Raw genomic sequence first — 19,845 nt, 5'->3', positions numbered from 1 at the left:
TCAGGTGCAATGCGTAGTAATAAAATATTTTTGCCAAATTGATGGACTTGTAGTATAGTGAAAACAGGTCCTAGTGATCAAGACCCAAATGCTCAGGGAGAGCAGAAATCATGACGATAGAATGAAAGGTTGCACCGCAATTTCCTGCAGGCCAAGAAAGAATCTTTCTTAAAATTGTATCTTTTAGCACTTTGTTTCTAGCAGCAAAAATTAACACCAAAATTCCTGCGATATCAAAGTCTGACAGTTATTTTAGCATCAACAAGATGATTCCTAAAGAGGTGTAAGATGAACAACAAAGAACAGTGTAATAATCACCTGAAGGGATCATGACTAAGGAAATGGGAGCAAATGAGGTACCAAAAAAAAAACTATTCAAAAAAAGCCAGCAGCGATCTGGCAAAGAACCTGAGAAATCTGTCCTCCCTAAGCATCAACATGTGTGTACAAAAAAAAACAAAAAAACTGCTTTATATTTGCCGATCTGTTACTTTTGGCCTCCAAGTAGTGAAATTGTTCTTGCTGCCAGCGCCTAAACACAAAGAACCAAAAGATCCATGACACTGATCTATTCCCTTTTAAGCTTAAAAATAAAACATTACAAAGACTCAGAAACTAAATGCTGTCTGTGAGACCGATCATGACAAGCCTAAATTAATTAAACTTCCAATGTCTTAAGATTTAAGATAGAAACTTGACAGCCTTTGAAAAGTCTGATGAATTCGTCGCAAGAGCACAAGGGACAAGAAAAGCTGGCTAACTGGGAGCTAAATATATATATAAAAACAAGAATGTTTTGCAAAATGGAACAGTGAAAGGCAGCGCATTCAGGATGACATATGCTGTGAAGCAGCAAAGCCCTTCCCAGATGATGTCAGGGCTTGATAATCTGAAGCAGAATGTGTTGCCTTGGTGTCAAGGCGTCTCGGAAAGTCACACAGTACACTTCCAGCAAACATGCGGAGTATTGATCAACCACTGGGGTCAAAGGATGATTTATCTAGCCATCACCACAGCAGTTCACTGGTTGCCACAACTACTAGCGACAGGGAGGAGCTGTACACTGTGAGGCCCTTGGATGGCTCCACCTATAGCTCAGACTGTCGTTGGCACTCAGGAACTCATCTGGTTAGAAAGTAACACAGAAACAGGAATGGCGCCTCAGGCTTTTATTCCTTTTGGAATAAATGCAAATTAATTACATGCAAATTAAACTTTATTGCCTCTAAAAATCATCGCAGTCATAAATAATACAGGGAAAGTCAAAAGGCTATGTTAGAAAAGTCAAATTTATTTATAAAACAGATATATTAAGATTTAGAATTGTCCTTGTGCAAATAAGAGCAGAATGTTAGACAGAAAATATTAATAAATGCAATTCCAGTGTACAATTCTCATATTTACAGACATTTCAAATCCTTAAGAAAACAGTTTTTACTCCCTTCAATGGTCAAAGACAATAGAGATCATGAAACCTCACAGGACAGCGTATCATGCACCTTCGTGCATATTGTCACCTGGCAGAATGAAATGCAAAGCTGAAGACAGAGCTTGTGCCAAAAGCTTAACCTTACAGAGTGCTTTGCTCTTTTAAAACAACCACATGTATACTTAGAAGCACTGGGCACATCCACCATGCCACAACACTACAAATGTTAAAATCAATCACCATTTGGTATTTATAAACTGAGGAGCTGCATACAAATAGAATACACTGTACATGAAACTAGGCTGATTGTATCAGGCTTGCTCATGCAGTAACCCAACTTCCTGCCAGGAGTTGGTACACAAATTTTACAAAGCAGCTCAAGCACGGCAACTCTTTGTCTGAGCTACCCTCATGTCTTTCTTGTTGCAAAATAAACAAAAACAGGAGACACAAAAGAGTCATCATGAAAAAAACAAAAACAGATTTCTTTCCACAAAGTTCCCTGCTTTTTGTTCTTGTCCAGACTCCTTTCACAGCTCTGTCTCCTTTTCTCCATCGTCTGAGTCTATGTAATATTCATCGTCCGTTGTTGTGTCAGAGTTGCTGCCTGAGGATTCGTCAAAAGTGTTGAGACTGGACACAAAGCCCCTTGAGGGGCGATGCACTCTGGAGGACTGGCTGTCTGCTTGGTGTACTGCTTCTGGTGAGCTGGGAAAGCTGGGGTTAGGAAGACTAGTAGCTTTGGACATGCGTCTGGTTACTGGTGAGAGGGGAGGCGTAGGAGGAGGGGTTGGAGGACCCTCTGTATCCCATGAAAAGTGGCAGATGTTAATGCTGGGGCTGCGAAGAAGACTTGCGTTTGAGGGAGTACTAGCACTAGACTGAGAAGGGGGCACTCCTGAGCTCCACTTTGCCAAGCACGGAGTCAATGATCGAGGAAGGGATCTGGATCGCATCTTCTCAGCATCACAAGGGAAACGTGACATGCGAGGGTCATGCTCAGGCTGGGTATAAAACTGTCCCATTTCAGCAGGTGTGACGGACCTCTGGTGCAACTCACTGCCACTACTTGCAGAAGATAGAGCGGGGTGAGAAAGATCGCCCACGCTCATAAACCTGGTTCCAGTTGAAATACGTCCAGGCCTTGCCGGTCGACTGGAGAGGACAGAGCTTACAGAAAAGGATCTCCCTGGTTCAATGCCATACTTTAAATCCGCATACGATGACGTAAAGGGTTCATTTTCCTTTCCTGGACTTGAAGTGGGGGGACCAGTAGATGCCCGGCTCCTTCTTGAGACTCCCAGTCTGATTCCATCCACGGGCTCAAATGGAGATGAGGATTCCCTGCGCCGCTGAAGCTTTGGGCTGAAGAATACGTTGTCCTCAAACACTTCCGCAGTTGACAATGGGGAGACAGGTGAAAGAGAGGAAAATGGTGAGAAGGGACTCCTGGGGCTGGGCGTAGACTTCCTGCTCTGAGATGGATAAGCAGCATTAGGGCTGAGGCTCCCATCAACACTGTGATCCGAACAGGAGAGGAACGGGCTTGTCGCTGTGTGCTGTCTCTCACTGTTTACACACATATCAAACTTTTCCACTGGGCCATGGACTGTCAGATGAATTTGACTTTGAGGTGCGGCACAAGAATTCAGATCCTCTCTTTTGTTGCCTTGAGCGGGATTTTCTGACCATATGGGCAACTCATTCCCTGCCTTTCTTTCTCCAACAGACAGTGCTGGTTCGAGAGTGTATCTATTGTCAGTTTGTCTTTTTGTGCCCTCTATTTTCACTGCCTTGTTTTTCAGCATCATCTCTTTCTCCTGTCTTCGTTCCTCCAGAGTTTTGGTACTGTCTGCGCTGGCATCGCTGACACTGCTCACGTCACTTGATCCACTGACAGAAGGTGTTAGGGAAGTTCGCCTCCACTTCCATGGGAAGGACGAATCCTCCTCTGTTCGCTTGGAGCTGAATCTTTGCTTCAGTTTGTTAAACATCTGGTCCACTTTGTTGTGACTCTTGGTGACCCTGTCCGACTCCGACCTAGATAAACCAGAGCTTGGTGTGCTGACGCTTCTCTTTATGCCAAACCGGCTTTTCTTAGGACTTTCTTCATTCTTAACCTCAACTGAATAAAACCTACTTTTACCCAGACCACTCTCCTTCGTGCCTGTGTTACTGGTTTCATCAAGACTGTTGCCACTCTTTGTTGATCTGCCGTCACTGGAGCTCTGATCAGAATGCCTGCACGACCTTTCAACTGCTTCACTACTCTGTGTTGAGCCTGGCTGTGGCTTAAACTTGGTCTCCACAGAAACCAAAGTGTTTGTGTTGTGTTGTGAAGATGTAGGTGTGGTGTTCTTTGGGGTGTCTGTAGCTGCATCTGATTTGGACTTAATTCTGTAAACAAGTGTTTCCGTTACACAGGTTGAAGAGAAGCTATGTTCCTCATCACCTAAAAGAGACTGTGAGGTGACATGAACCCTGTTGTCAAAAAGCTGTATTTGACTATTTGGCTGATATTGGATGTGGCCTTGAAGGTTATTATTGTTGACCCGGTCAGTGTCTGAAAGACTGCATACCGAGCTTTCTTGTTTTGCAGTTCCACTTTGGAAGGGCGTTAAACAAGTCTGGGATGGTCTGACAGGCGACAAAGGGGGTTTGAAAGTGGAAACAAATAGGTTAGCATCTGATGAAGTCTGTGGAGTGTGATTTAAATGAGAAGGTTGGGAAATCAGAAAAGTCTGTGGCGAGGTCTTCAGCTCTCCTTTTGTCTGCCTGGTAGACATTAGTGTAGAGTAAGGTGGGGTGCTATAGCGATGTTTGTAACCACTGGGGAAATCAGGAGGGAGGGAAAGGGGAGCGGAGTAACGACACTGAACTGTGCCAGACTCCACTGACTGCGTACGTTCCTGCCTGGTTGTAAATGGGCCGTGTACTCCCTGGTCGGAGCTCATAGTATCACCAACTGTGTGCTTATTTATGCCACTCTCCCTGGTCACTACCTGAGCACAGTCGGATGATAAGGAGCGATATTTTCCTCCTTTTCCCAGCTGTGTATTGTTAAAAGTCTTGTGGACACCCCCTTCTGGGCTACCTGACTGTGGATACGAGAAGACAGAGGGGGGACTTTGGGTGAGATTTGTGGGAGCTGAAGAGTTTGCCTGGACCTGGGGAAAATCTGGTTTCTCCACACTGACTGACTCTGAACACTGTCCATCCACTGAGTCCTGCCATGTTACTCGCCTCTCTCTCTTTCCATGTTTTTTTGGTTCTCTTTCTAGACTGTTATAAACTATGCTTTTTAACTTGGGGGGAGAAGGTTCTGAGGTGGGACTAGCAATTACTGGAGTTGCAGGAGGTGTTAGGAGAGAAGAGGCACTCACAAGAGTTGGTGATGTCATGGTGGAAGCGACAGGTGGGCTTAGGGTGGATGGGCTACGAGGAGTGGGAGCAGAGGATGTGGTTGGAGTGGCTGATGTGTAGCTGCCTCTTGTTTTATTGAGAGTGTTTACCGAAGGAATAAGGCTGGTCACAGGTTTAGAGTTGTAAGGTTTAGGAAGGCAGACATAACTTCTTTTAAAACCAAGAGGTGAGATGTTGGATTTACTGGTAAATGTTGATGTTTGAGCTGAAGAAGAATGAACTTTGTTGTTAGAAGAAGCTTGTTGAGACTGGAAAGAGAGTGTATTTTTGGTGTTTGAACTGGAGGAGTTGTTGTAGGTAGTTTGAGAAGGATAAGGTTGATTGCTCGGAGTGGAGGAATAACTATGGAAAAGAGGGAGTTTGCTCGACTTTTGTGTGTCCATTTTGTTTTGAGATGTAGGCGCACTGGTGGATTTAAGTGGAGAACCATTGTATTTACCGAAGCTATCTGTGGGCAGATTTGAGGTCATGGGAGTAAATGAAGTAGATGAAGGTACATGAGCTGAGAGCAAAGTCTTTCTTTCATCATTCTTGTCTGGAACCTTGGTTTGCTTTAGTGTTGTTTGTGCTAAAACTGTGCTAACTTTAGAAGCAGGCCGATAATCAGGCATACTCTGAGGTTTTTGTGGTTGTCTATTGTCTACATTTAAGCCATGCTGCTGGATGGCAGTTCTTTCTGATTCAGGTGACCGCATCTTTAAAGAGCGGTTCATGTTACTTTTGTGAGCTAACTCCACTGTGTTGTTGTTATCACGGTTAAGCATATGACTACCCCGTCTTTTGTTGTCTGTCAGACTCGGAGAGTCCGTTTTCTCATAGTCTTTCTTGTTTGTGTTTTTCACACTGAGAGGAGAACTGACTTCCTGAGAAACTTGTTTCCACCAGGAAGTGGATTTCAGGTTTGTTCGCCTTGGAAGACTGTGAGGTTTTAACGGAGTAGAGTGATCAAGCGGAAAATATCTAGTAGGAGAAATCGAGCTCTCTGAGAATGGGATCGTGTTGTCCACATTCTCGCAATTTTGCTGCCTCTGAAATGTAGGTTCGGAAGATGTAAAACTAGTTTGGGTCATTTGAGACTGTTGGGTATAAGAATTGTCTTTCATAGTCCTGCTTGTTGGTGAAGTTAGAAATGAAAACTTCTCAGATATGTTTCTCTCTCTATGATCGGAACCAACAGGAGAGAGTGCCAGTCCGGTTTCAGTTGTCCTGTAAGAAACCGGTGAAGGAGAGAGAACAGACTTTGGTCTCTCTTGCTCATTATTATTGAGAGAACAGTTCCGAGATGAGGACTTCCCTTCAGGGAGGACAGAAATTTGACTGGAGTTTATGGTATTAGGGTTAACTCTTCTAAAAGACAGGAGAAAGCTGCTCGTTGTTGGATTTGAGCTAAGAGATGATTGTCGTCCTTGGAGGTCCATTTGGGGATGCCTTTGTTCATTAAGGTTAGGGGAGAGGGGAGACCAAGACATTGGAGAAGTGGCTAGAGGGCTTATAGCGCCTGAATCTAATGAAACAGTTGAAATCATGTCCTTTTTAGTGTTAAAATCCAAACTTGAAGGATCACTTTTACTTGACCAGCCCACTGTATTACTTCTGGTTCTCAGGACTCTCCTTGGAATGTTCGATCCATCCATCAACACATTCTTTACACCTTGTTGGTGATTTGGCGATGTATTTGCAACTTCTTGCAAATCCGCCTGAGCTTCTGAATATCCAGTTCCATCAAACCTTTTGGTCCGCCTTATACGACCACCCCACTGAGGAGCGAGAACTGTTACCATGGTGGAAGACAACATGGGTACAGGTTCATCCGAATGGTTGCCAAAATAAGAATGGTTTTCCAGGTGTGCTTGGTGTTGTTTTTTGTCTTTTTCAGTTCTAATTAAAGATCCGGGGCACCGTCTGGACTGTGACTCACATGGACGTCCGTACAAGTCATTATGTTCATTTGCTCTGGTGTTACTGTTAGAAAGAATGCGAGTTCTGTTCAGGTTCCTGGTTATTCCCAGATCATGGTTAACAACATTGAGGAGTTTTTCTTTCTTCTTGGTTGAAAACAGGATTGTCTCCGACGATGGACATACGCTAGTAGTTTCTATGGAGGAGCTGGATGAAGTTCCATTAACCTGTTGAGATACACAACATTACTGTTACTGACCGAATGTTCTGTATTTGCCTCTAAACAAGTTCTTTTTCTCACCACAAAATATTGCTCCCTAGACACAGTACCATGCATAAGCACAACTGCTCCTTAATCTTTGATATTTAGCCACATAACAATGACAAACCTCAATGTATTTTATTGGGATTTTAGATAATAAACAATGTGGATCTCTGCAGCCCTCCCAGAGTTACATGACTAGTTCACACTGCGAGATTTTTATGCAGATTCTTGTCACGGTTTCCCCCTTCCAACAACCCTAAGGAGGCCCCAATTATCGGGATGCCTCTCAAGGATTATTGCTGTTGTGTGTGGTGTTAAGAATAGCTCGGCAAGACATTGGGACCACTCTGATGTAAAATCTGGGGCATTCGACATGTTGGATTGTCCTGGTCCGATATTGCAGTATGTGTGGTGTTCCCTGAAGAAAACCACAGCAGAGTCTACCGAATGCGTCGCTTAGCTAATTAGAAAGTGATGTAACTGAAACAGGGAGGGAAATCCAAAACACACAGAAGACAAAGCTGCCATGGCAGACCAGAAAATCTGGAGGACATTGTTTTTTTCTCTATTGAATATAGTCCGGAAGCTATCGGCATTACCTTTTCCCGGTTAGCCATGTTTGTTTACTCTGAACTCACATTTGGTCTCGAGAAGTTATGCAAGACGTTATGCGAGAGGATATCCGTCTGAGATCTCAATGTCGGTGAGTGAAAATCGGTTTGTGTTGTTCCGTTCGCATAGCTGGACACCACCCTCTGCACGACCCCACACAGGCCCCACAGGCCTGTTATACCTAAGACTTTTTATCATCCTGTGGTGGTCTCAGATTTTGAAAATCGGATGATGATTTTGAAATTCTGTTGTGTGAACTAGGCATAGCAACAATTCAAATTAGAACATAGCCTTGCACTAAAACATTGGACTAGAGTGTTACTTTGGTTGACTGCTGTTTTCCTAAGAACAATCCGTCACTTCTGAAGAAACTTGATTTCACTGGATATTAATTACGGATATCAAAATAAAGGGTGGTGATAATCACACAATTGCTTTTATGCTTTTTGCTTGAGAAAATCTGTTAAGACGTATAATTTTTCTTTCCCTTCACAATTACACAATACTATGCATTAGTCTGCTGCGTAAAGTCCCAAGAAAATGCATCATGGTGTCATTGTAACATGTCAAAAATACTGAACAGACAGGGATACTTTTGCTGTGTATTTCAAGTACAATCATTACATAACTGTGTGTTTCAGTAGTTGTTTTCATAAGTCAACTTGCTCTTATCATCCTTATCTCACCAATGCAAATTCCTAAGCAGCCATGAAAAAAGCTTCCTGACTTTTACAGCAGGAAGGCTGCTATCATAATTCTTTTTTTTCCTCTCATGTGCTTTCAGAATTTCTAACTACATGCTGACTTCAGCCGGAGCGTTTTAAAAGCGTATGTTCCCATGCAACAGCTATTTTAGAGATTGAAGCCTTGTCAAACAGGTTATTTTGAAAGGCATGAGAGAGTTCCAGGGACACAAAGGCGCGCACACCACATACACACACACCCTCTGTCTCTTCCAACTGTTAAAATAAGCATCAATCTCAGATGTTTTAAAGTGTCACTCAAAGAGCCAATCACAGAAAACCGTCGCCTGGTTCTAGAGAACTGAAAGCTTTGAACTCGCCTCTCGATTGGAGCGGAAACTCTTTGAATAATGTCGGCTCAAAAACTGTAATTTGTCGTATCACTTTCTTGAGAAATTACCTTTACCTGCAAGGTGCTGTTCTTGGTCTCAGCTAACTCTGGGTCAACCAAACTGGAAACAAGGGAGAGAGAGAGAGATTTAAATGTGAAATCAATCTGATGTTTTAAAAACATGACAAAAATCCATTTTAGTAGTAGGATATAGCAAGGATAAGTAAAATCTACACAATGATGTTAACAATAATTTCTGCTGTTAGGCACACCATTCCTCTTGGACCGTCGTTCCTCTGCTCTACTCTAATGTTTTTAAGCACAAACATTAGAGGGATTACATGGCCAACTATTTCCACGGGAACGCTGATCAACCAGATTGTCGGCATTCCTCGCTTCCTTGTTCTTCTCTAAACAGCTTTCCCAGAGTCAGATGTCCTCCGACGTTGCACCGCATCTACTCTCAGGCAAGCACTCTTCCAAGATTTGAATACAAGGAGGAACAAAGGAAAGACAACAATAACACACACCCTATATTCAAGATGTCTATATAAGGGAATAACAGTCTAACATGACTGCGGGCAGATGAGAGAGGTGGTTGAAGCGAGGAAAGTCTGATCTCTGTTGACAAGCTTATTAAAGCCGCACGGCAGCGTGCAAACTTACAGAAAATAAATAATGTAGCGTCATTCCTCTTACAATGTGATACGCATTCATACACCTAAAATATAAAGTGACTTTATTTTTTTGCTAGACATTAACAGAAAATATCGGTTAGAGTTCATGCAATATTGACTCAAGAAGGAAACACAAGGAAAATAATTAGCCAACTGGAGGATGATTTGAGAAACTATATGACGCATTAACTGTAAGAATGTTATGTTATACTTCCTGAAAGACTTCCCACACTTTATTTAGGAGTTTCATTACAGCTTTTGTGAAAATACAAAAAAATATGCAACTTCCTTGTGCACACCACCAGTGCATCACAGATGGAGGGGAGCAAACCAGGTCCAAAGATTCAATTACTGTTTGACCAAATGTTAGAAAAAACATGTGATTTAAATGGCGGAATGAACCTTTATTGGTAGATATTGTAAAACAAAACGGTCCGTACCTGGACCACGCCTCGAGAGTCTTCTCTAGTCCCAGCTTCGGATTGGAGAGTCTGAGTATGAGGCTGGTGACGAGGATGGAACCAGCAGCGTTCTGGATCTTGACCTCTGAATGACCCCAATGAAAGGCCTTGTCCTTTCCTAGACTGCCTGCTGATGTATTGTCCTGGTGTCCACTAATAAGAAATGAGCAAAAAAGAAAAAACACTTGAAATCAGACTGATCCCTTACTTCAGAGTATTTTTGATGCAAATATTAACATTGTTTACATCGCTGTCAGATTTATCTGATTGAACTGCTGGTTTTGCCTGATTATGTCACTAAGAAAGTTAATACTATGTACCAATATACTACTATGCCAGTTGCAATTTGTTCAATAAAACAACAATAACTTGAAGAGAAGATCTGGTGACATTTCATTCCTGGAGATTAGTAACTTTTCTTCATTTTTTGTGTTTTACAACCAGTGATGCCCATTAATATTTCCCTGTATGTTTTTTGTGGCCACAGAAGCGTCCTGAATTTGAGTCTGTGAATTTCATTGTATCATATTTTGTTGCTTCAAATACTCACTCAAAGATCTGGACAATTAAGTTGTCGGTTTTAAACCAAGCCATTTCTTGTTTCAGCTGCTTTCATCTCATCCGTTCTTTAAATTCGGATTTCTTAAGCATGAAAAACGGTCAAATTATTTTGTTTCTCGCGCCTAACGGGCAAATGTTCATGTTATGCAAGATCAATGAAGAGATGGAATGCGACCTTTGTAGTCCAATGAAGAAATGAAACAGTCTGTGTGAATTTCTCCCTACTTTCTGATTGGATTTCCCTCCTCAATCATAGGAAGGTTGAGCTTATCTCTGCATGTGTGTCTTCTTCTATCACATTTTTCCTTCCTAGCAACATTCCTCTGTTGTGCTTGGATACAGCTCTCTGTGAGCAGTCACTATCTTTGTGTCTTAACCTGCGTGTCTTCTGGGCAATATGAAATCGTGTCTTCCCAGTCATTGTGTAGACGTGTTCTAGTCTCGCGTCATATTGTAATTTTTAATAAGCTTTACATGATAATCATTAAAATGAATAGGAATAAACCATTCTATGTGAAATGAATGCATAAAAACATGTTGATAATTTTGTGATTTTATTTAGATGCGCCTGTCGGATAGGTTCATTCTTCAGACAAAAAAATAAGAAGTAAAAGTAATAGAAAATGCACTATGCTAAAATACCATATTTTGCACAATATCTTCCAAATTCTGCATATTGGCTTCCACATATCTCAATTTCACTCACCAAAGTGTGATTAATAAATAATTCACAATTATTTACTGTAGCCCATGTCATTCTATGCAATATCAACTGTGACAACACTACATGTGTGATATACTGTGCAGTTATGCTTCTAACATCTTACTTATAAACTTCAAAAAGAATCAATAGTTATTGGTGTTTCTGAAGGAGAAATGAGAGCAAAGAAAGACCCGTTAGTATACATTTGTTGAAAATGGCAGCAATCAGCAAGGCAACTCGAAAATGGCCACGCAACGAAGGAATGCCAACAGGAATTAAGGATGGTATTCCTTATAAGCTTTGGCGCGGTTGGGGCTGTGCCAGAAAGTAAACACGTCTGCAAGGGTTTCTTTGTTCCACATATGTGAAGTCATTTAAAATATTTTAGACAAATCCAAGTCTCACTGTGAGGGCACACTGAAGTTATTGACATGCACCCTGTTGTGTATCGGTTTCACAGTAGCTCTTAACATTAGAGATAAAGGGATCGGTGCAGTCAGCCACTCCGCTACGATCGTTCAAGAAATTCCTCAAATATTGATTCAGGACGTCCCTTGGTAAACATGGATTCCTCTACAAGACCCTTCTGTATATTTACCCGAGATCCTATCAGAAAATATTAAGGATGAAATTGTTCAATATTTTTAAACGTGTAACTTCAGAGAGTATGACGAGTTTATTTATGAGCTGAACTAAACTGCACGGCTATTAAATTGCAACCCTAGAAAAGAACCAACTGGGAGCAAACCAGAGCTTGAGCAAATCCCTCACTATAACTAAAGAGTACAATTTGTGAGTTGTGGTTTCACAGTCAACCACAACTGTGACGGAGGCAGAAAGGTGGACAGCCGCACCTCCAGGAAATAGCAAAGAATATCGCTGCGGTGTTTCCCCTGCAGTCCTCATCAATTATTACTATAAATTCCAGCTGTTAAAAATCATTAACGTCGCCGGTACAAGAAACCCGGCTTGAGTAACCAACAATCATGGACTGGATAGTGTCTGAGGAAATGTTGAGAAAACACAAAGGTCATCCTGGAATGATGGGTTCATTTTTTCCACTTTGATGATATAGCAACACAAAAAAACATAGCAACTAGTTTTCTTGTGTCAACGGAGGGTTTCATAAGATCAACATAAAACTTCAGAAGAAAAAGAAGTCACAAACTTTGTGATACGACACAATTTTTGCTGCTACGTTTTCCCCGTTGATGGAAAACGTGCTTAATTGTATTTCTAGTATTTATCTGAGGAATTTTAAAAAGACCCATTTCACTGTATTGGAGCTGAAATGATGTAATAGGAGTTTTTTCCTGTTAGTTTGTGACTGGACCATGTAAATGTTTAAAAGTTTAAGAAGTATCTTAAAACAGGGGGAAAAAATCAATAATTTACCAATTATAAAAAATGTATCCTGACTCACTAGTGGATCATTGACCCTCTGTGTGTTTCTGCAGTGATTTAATTACTGCAGGATGGAACCGGTCTGAAGGTAAGGCCAAAGGAGAGTTTAACAACTCCTCTTGCCTTTACTGCTCTGAAAGCGCAAGTCCGATTTGCTGGGTTTATGTAACAAGTCAACACTTTCTCCTCCTGCCAGCGGACCGAGTGAAGACGCCCACTCAAGGAGTCACTAAAACTTGCATATGTGCAATCCGCTGCTGCAACCCACGGCTGGTGTGTCAAACCAATGCAGCAAGGATCAACTCTTGAGTAAACACAGCAAATGTAATGTCAGGAATTGTCTCTAAAAGGGCATTCACTTCCACTTTTTATGAAAATGTACAGCTAGGAAGCTGAATTTTTTTTCATACATGTGACGTAGGGCTAGGCGATAAAACAATAACGATCTCCACTGCGATAGACACACGACCCAGAATAGCGGAAAATATGTCCAATGGAAATTTGATAATTTCATTGATCCAGAACTGCACAGCATTCTGGGGGATGTAGGCAGAAGAAAGACTTTAGCCACTCAACCTCTCACGGCCAGCTAAGAAAGCTAAGTTGTTGGCGTCAACTAATTCACTCACTCTTTGGTTACCTAGCAACAACCTGATGAGTAACATGTGCAGCAGCAGTTTCATGTTGCCCCCAACATACTCGGGTGTACATCAGTCCTAAAAAGTCTTCGCTTGAGGAGGACAAACATACATTTTTAAGACAGCAGACGCGTACTTGGTGACACCAACTCGCACAGGAAACTGCTCAGAAGGGAAAAAGTATTCACATCGAACTGCTTAGTATACAACACCGAGTTGATAACGTTGGGAGTCAATGCAACCAGTGGCATGACGGCTACTGCCAGCAGCACTGACAGTTGTTCGGCGGCTGCCTTCGTGGAAACAAAATGGGGATAGGCGCCCAGCTAGCTTATCGAACTTGCTATGGGGTCCATTCAGACTGTGGGAAATGAAGGAATTTGTCACAAGAAATGTAGGCCATTAGTATGCTTCTCAACCATCAGGTTATACTGTGAAGTTCACAGAATACACAGTATGCCTGAGTATGTGGGAGCAGTTTCAGATTTAGCCACCCTGCTTCGTAACGGCTTAAAAATAAAAAAAAGATCGGGGTGGAGAAAATGAGTACAACAGCTCAAGAGGAAACTGTGGATAAAAGAGAAAAAGTCAGTTTGGCAGCATTTTGGATAGTTAAAACAAACAAAAAAACTAATCAATAATTATCAATATCAACTGATATGAATATCATATGTTTTTCAGCAATAGCCTAACCCTACTGTAACCTTTTTTAATTTTTCCTAAAGTGTATACAGAGCTCAATCCCACCTTGCCCTCAGGTGTGATTTACTGGCATCACCCGAGAATATCATGCATTAAAGCCTGCTGGAACAAGACATGAGAGAGAGAGAGAGATGCAGAGAGAAAGGTGAAGAAGAAGGAGCAGGGGAAAGACAGCCTCATGTTTTCAGAATGTTCCACGGATAACACACCCTGAGCGTCTTACGCCTCATTTTCCTTAAGGCGTCTGAAGAGGTGTTCTCGCATGACAGAGATACTAATGCTTTTAAATCCTTTGAAGAGGAAAAAGCCTCGTCTGCCATTGTGGATCAGATCGATCAGATTCACACAAACTAATTAGCTCTCCTTCGAAAGTAAGAGTGTGACTCAGGCATCCTTAGTTTAGAGGTCACTAAAGGTTGCCAAGTTTGCTTATCGGGCGGGGCAGATAATTATTAGCTCATTCCTGGGACTGTAGCCGCCTCAAGCAAGGCGCCCTTCCCTACTAATTGGTCCCTGGATGGAACTACATAAGAGCACAATGTGGGGTGTGTTAACTTTCTCTGGTAGTGGGCTTAATTGCTTTGTATTTCCAATTAGTGCTCCTTCATCGCAGCACTTAGACAACTCAGTGCAACAACTGCTCATCATTAGGTTCTTCCTTCTTCAAATGTGCATCTGACATCAAAGTATTAAAGGTAACAGGAGGTTCAGATGCTCCCCACTGAAATGATGATGAGATCAAGGGGTCCCAATGCTCATCAGTCATTCATTGTGATTGGCCTCGATTATGCCATCTTTCTGACCTTTTCCTACAGCTGTGGAGACTAAAGGGCCGAGAGGGATTAAAGTCCCAACAGTGGAGAGTTGTCAAGGCTGGGCCGGAATAATTAGCTGAAACAGAGGCTGTATAGTGATGTGTGTGTTGTTTTAGCAGCTAATAAAGCTGATGTGGTTTGTGGCAAGAGAGGCAATTATAGGTTTGTTCCTCTTTGATCGTTGTCAGAATCATGTTTTGGCAAATTTAGATGAGAAACTTTCTTTTTGCTGTACCCAGCTTTCTTTCAAACTTGAATGTCATGTTCTCTAACTTTCAAATCTGAAGAGACAAATGGGTCTAAGAGTCAAGCCATATTGATGGCCTAGGGGACCAGGAAGCAATTAAAATGTAATTAAATGTACCTAGACATCCTTAGTTATGTTTATGCATTAGAAAGATGCTTTTATCTAAAAAAAATGTGGTCAGGTTCTGTCAGAGGTAATAGTGTAGAAACAAGGTGCAAGAATAAAGGGAAATGGAGGAAGAGTGAAATAAAGGTAGGTGATTATCTCTAAAGGATTGGGTCTTCAAGAGTTTCTCGAAGAGAGACAAGGTTTTGGTAGATATTGTTAAACGGCACATGAAAAGAGTCTGGATTGTCTTGAGGGTGGTATTTTTGGCACTCCTAGCCAAAAATACTTTGACAACCAAAGCGACTAAGTTGCTGTGAGCGCATTCGAGTAGATGGGTTTCATTAAGCTTCAGTAAGCTAACATCAGTGACTTGAATTTGTTCCGACCGGCTAAGGGTAGCCAGTGGGACGCAATGAACAGAGATGTGACATGTGTGTCTTTTAGGCTAACTGAAGACCAGACACATCCGGAGCATTTGAAGAAGTTTCACAGCATAGGCTGGGAGACAAATTAGCAAAACATTGCAGTAGTCAAGGCAGGAAATTACCATAGACCTTAGCACCAGGAGCTGGGTAGTGTATTGGGTTGGGTACGGCCTGATTTTTCTAATGTTTAACAATTAGAAGAAGCAGAATTGAATAATGGAGGCAACATGTTCTTTAAAAGTAATTTAATTGGTCATGACCTAAGTTTCTAGCTACCTTTGATAGACCAAAATATGGCTACTCAGTTTAAATGCAGATATTATGCTGCATGGTTGGATGGAAGAAAACCAGAAAATATCTAAATCAATAATAATGTTTCCATTTTAACTAACGTTATAATGATAATATCTTAACTTCTCAAGGTTCCAGCATATTTTCCATTTCAAAATTCCGGACTATTCCATACTCACTCCAAACAATTTCAGCATTTTCTGTAAGAAAAAAAAAAAGAATTGTGCTCAAGTTTGATTTAAATATCTGCATGTTAAGACAAATAATAAAACACGTGCTTGTAATTCAGCAGTGTGGAAAAAAAAAGGATGTTTCACTGCTTCTTTAGCATTTGGACAGAAACCAAGTCCATTTCAAGACCTACAACATTCACGCTAATTTGAACTGGACTGCCCTGATCCAAACACGGATTCATTCACAGTACAGATTGCAGCCAATAAACCCTTTTTTCTAATTGTGAAATAAAATAAAAAATTCTATTTAGCATCACAAGCACTTCAGATCAGACCCAGGATTTTAAATCAGAAAGTTTTAAAATGGTGATGTAATGTGATTATATCAGGATCTTACATAATCCTGATATAATCACAGGATTATATCAGGATTTTAAAATCCTGGAAAAATGTCATCTAAATAACTCAGAGTCCCAAACACTGATTACTGGAATACTGCAGTGAAGATATGATGAAAATAAGTCTGGAACAGAGTATGGAAATATAATTTTTAAAAATATTTTCCATTATTCCTGACTTATTCATAACAGGACACAGACAAAAATAAATTCCCAAATTTTCAAGACTGCTTACAAACCAGATACTTTATATCATATCTTTCTATATTTGTCAATGCAAACACTAATAAAATGGCTTTTGTTGGTTTTGCATAATTTTGAATATTCTGTTATTGAGACAATGTTTTTTTTAATTATTATTCTTAAGAATACCTTTCGCAAAATGTTGCCTTTTTACCAAATAACTTATAGAAAAAAAAGGAAAATAATTCAGCACTGCCTTAATTTTGACTATTAATTGTTTAACTATCAACTATTTAACTATAACCGCAGATGTCCCTGGCTTTAGAGTAGAGAAAAACTTACAGGTATCAGTCACATTTAACCTGCTGATGACAGCAGAACAAAAAAACTAACTTCAGCCTTTATTTGACAGCTGATATGTAAAGACAGCTATCATGACTAGAATCTCGATCTCTCTGTGTTTTGATGCTCTGTAAGCCGATGAGTAACCGAGAGGCTTATTTTGGTTGCAGCATTATGTGCCTAATAGATGTTGCTGTTTTCCTTTCTTTTTTTTTTTCCCACATGAGGTCAGCTTCGCTGTGGGTGTGTGCGCAAGCTGCCAGTTAGCACTTACATAACTGAAAGGACTAAAAAAGTGTGGGTGTGTGCGCTCGGCTCTGACGAGCATATGCAATGGATCAACTCCTGCAAATGATTTACTCCTTAAAATCCCGGTTAAGTCTCGGCCTAATGAGCTTCCACCTAATGGGTTTGTGATACATCTGCATGAGTGTCAACAAAACACTGGCCAGGACAAAGTGAGACTTGTCCCAGTGCTGCCACACCTTCATCGCATGTTAAATTTAAAGAAATACTGTTTGCTTTGCTGGTACACCCTGGGCTGGTTCAGAAGGATTTAGCAGGAGGACAAGGAAAGCTCGATCTCCAACATGCACAGACAGTAACTGTGTGTGTATATATGGTCGAATGCAGAGATCGGTGAGCAAGTACCAGCTCGTCATTTAAAACGCTAACAACTGTGCCCTGAAGTAGCACAACCTGATGCCGGCGCTTTGTAGGTGCAATAAAATACCTGCACAGAGGCATGCAGCTACACATGCAGTATGGGGGTCTAAAATTGCCAAAAGTCAATAAAAGCACAACTAGATAAATCATTACTTAAATGTATCTATATTTGATTAAAGATGAAAATAAATGCGCACACAATAATTCGTTAAATATGTAGTTACATAAACATGATGGGGAGAAATTGGTCTAGATTTTCCAGCACATAATTATTTTACTATTTATTTAATTTTTTAATGACGCTGGGTGAGGGACATTATACATTTATATAATAGGTCAGTCTTTTCCATTAAAGTCACTGCTCTAATCAATGTTATTTAAAATTAACAAATTTTAAAGGTTAAAAAAAAAAATCATATGTTGGAATGTATCTGGTGAAAAAAGCAACAACTTCAGTAATTTCCCCATGCAAAGTAATACAGAAAGCATGAGCTAATCAAATATCTGAATAAATGCTGAACTAGTTGTATGATTTTAACAAAAATCGGCGTACTGATTTTTGACTTGTTTCATTAATGACTTTTCTAAATTTAAAATAACTAAACATTGATGTTTTAGACAAACATTTTATATATTCATGGACAAATCTGATATTTTTAAGGTTTAATTTTAAGAATTATACGAATAACTGCAAATTATTATTACACTTTTGGGCACTTTGGGAAGTCCATAGTTATCACACAGAGCCAAAAAGGGAAGGTAATTTATTTTTATGGATGCGAGCTGTCAAGTAAAACAGGCTAGAAACTTAAATTGGTCATATTCTATTAGATAACCCATAAACCGACCAAAATAAATTAGGAAAATAGCTTTGTAACAGTTAAACACACACGTAGTTTTAAAGGAATGTTTCCATACTATGGCGTTATAAAAATCAATATATTATACAACTTATGAAATGTTAAATGACAGGATTATTCCATAGCCGAATTCACCCAAATGAAGTCCTGAATCAATCGCAGCTTTAGTTTGTACGACACGACTCAGACGTTTTCCAGATAATCCTTACATTTCTAAAACCGCAGTTTTTTTAAGCGAAGTTTGGCGCGCGTTCGTCTCCCTTCGTAATAACCCGTCTCGAATCGCTGCGAAAAAGCCACGCAGAAGCTTAACAAGTGCGCAGAATCGTGTAAGAACACCACGAGAAGCGAAACCACTACACCGTTTTCACAAAGAGTCTGGTAAAAGTGAGTTTTAAAGTGATTTTCAGCTACCTTGCAGTTGGAGTCCATGCAGTCCGAGCTGTGGCGCACTGAGGCGTCGTTGTCTCTCCTCCTCCTACTCCTGCAACTCTGGGCTCCAGCTCTGCTGCGTCACTTGTTGACATCCTATTTTAACCGGTTCAGTGGGACCTTGGCATTCAAGATGGGAGTGCACAGCATCTTAAAAATGCACAGAGGAATTCGGTGGGAACTTGCAGCGAACACAGACGCCACGAAGACATAACCTGAGGTTAAAGTGCAACACCTCCGGTGACTGACAGGTGACCACAGCGGAGACACAGATGGCCCCGTCCCTTTACTGCAGGTTGCTTCCTTGGTCGTTTCCTTCCCCGACCACTTCTTCGTGTCTCAGTATTATTCCCTCTTACCACAACAGCCAGTCACTTTGCAATAGTAAGGACAACATTGCAGATATTGAAGCAGATATTTCTAATGTCTTGGCTAAAGATTCCTGCTTGTTGTTGATACAACTGTGTCAATGTTTTATTGTGAAGAAATTGCACATAAATCCACCAGCTGGCAACCAAGGATGAGGGAACTTTGCTACCACAAAAGATTTAAAATCTCACCATTGCAAGCTGTACAGCTTTTTTTTTTTTCTGTTTTTTTGGTTTTGTATTTTCTTTAGCCACAGTTATAATTACAGATTAATTAGCTAATGCTGATTCATTTTCTGCTTGTCTGGACCTGGAGAAAAGTTCATTTACACTGCGTCTATTTGTAATTATAGTCTTTTTTGTAATGCTGGCTCACACTTGACAGTTCAGTTTCTGGTTAAAAGCCTGAGAAATTGTCGAAATTCAATTGAAAACACATTTTTTCATTAATATATCGTAATGTGTCACTGGACATTTCTTCAGAGTGATATTACTCATCCCTATTTGAGCTTTTTCTTTTGGAAACTTTTTATTAAAACTATAAAACTCCAAGCCACTCCCCTGACTTTATCATTTACAGGATTTTTTTTTTTTTAAAAAAAGGGAGAACAGTGAATATCCTCTTTAAACATTTTCACCTCGTGTGATTTCATGAACTTGTCAGAAATGCTAATGAGCTCATTGAAAAA

The 19,845-nt window shown here is 40.7% G+C and overlaps 1 protein-coding gene across 1 annotated transcript; it reads right to left on the bottom strand.

Annotated features, from left to right (window-relative positions):
- Positions 1–1,271: 1,271 nt before the first annotated feature.
- LOC116711531 (mucin-5AC) lies at positions 1,272–18,991 on the bottom strand. The gene is made up of 4 exons (XM_032550860.1): positions 18,771–18,991; positions 9,820–9,993; positions 8,778–8,823; positions 1,272–6,978 (listed from the first exon to the last, which is right to left on the bottom strand). Exons 1-4 carry the CDS (start codon positions 18,881–18,883, stop codon positions 1,960–1,962), a joined length of 5,352 nt encoding a protein of 1,783 aa, XP_032406751.1. The 5' UTR covers positions 18,884–18,991; the 3' UTR covers positions 1,272–1,959.
- Positions 18,992–19,845: the final 854 nt, after the last annotated feature.

Source organism: Xiphophorus hellerii, chromosome 21 (assembly GCF_003331165.1).
Source record: "Xiphophorus hellerii strain 12219 chromosome 21, Xiphophorus_hellerii-4.1, whole genome shotgun sequence".
Taxonomy (NCBI): Eukaryota; Metazoa; Chordata; class Actinopteri; order Cyprinodontiformes; family Poeciliidae; genus Xiphophorus; species Xiphophorus hellerii.
Note: the sequence above shows the minus strand (reverse complement) of the source record. Positions and strands in the feature narration are given on the sequence as shown.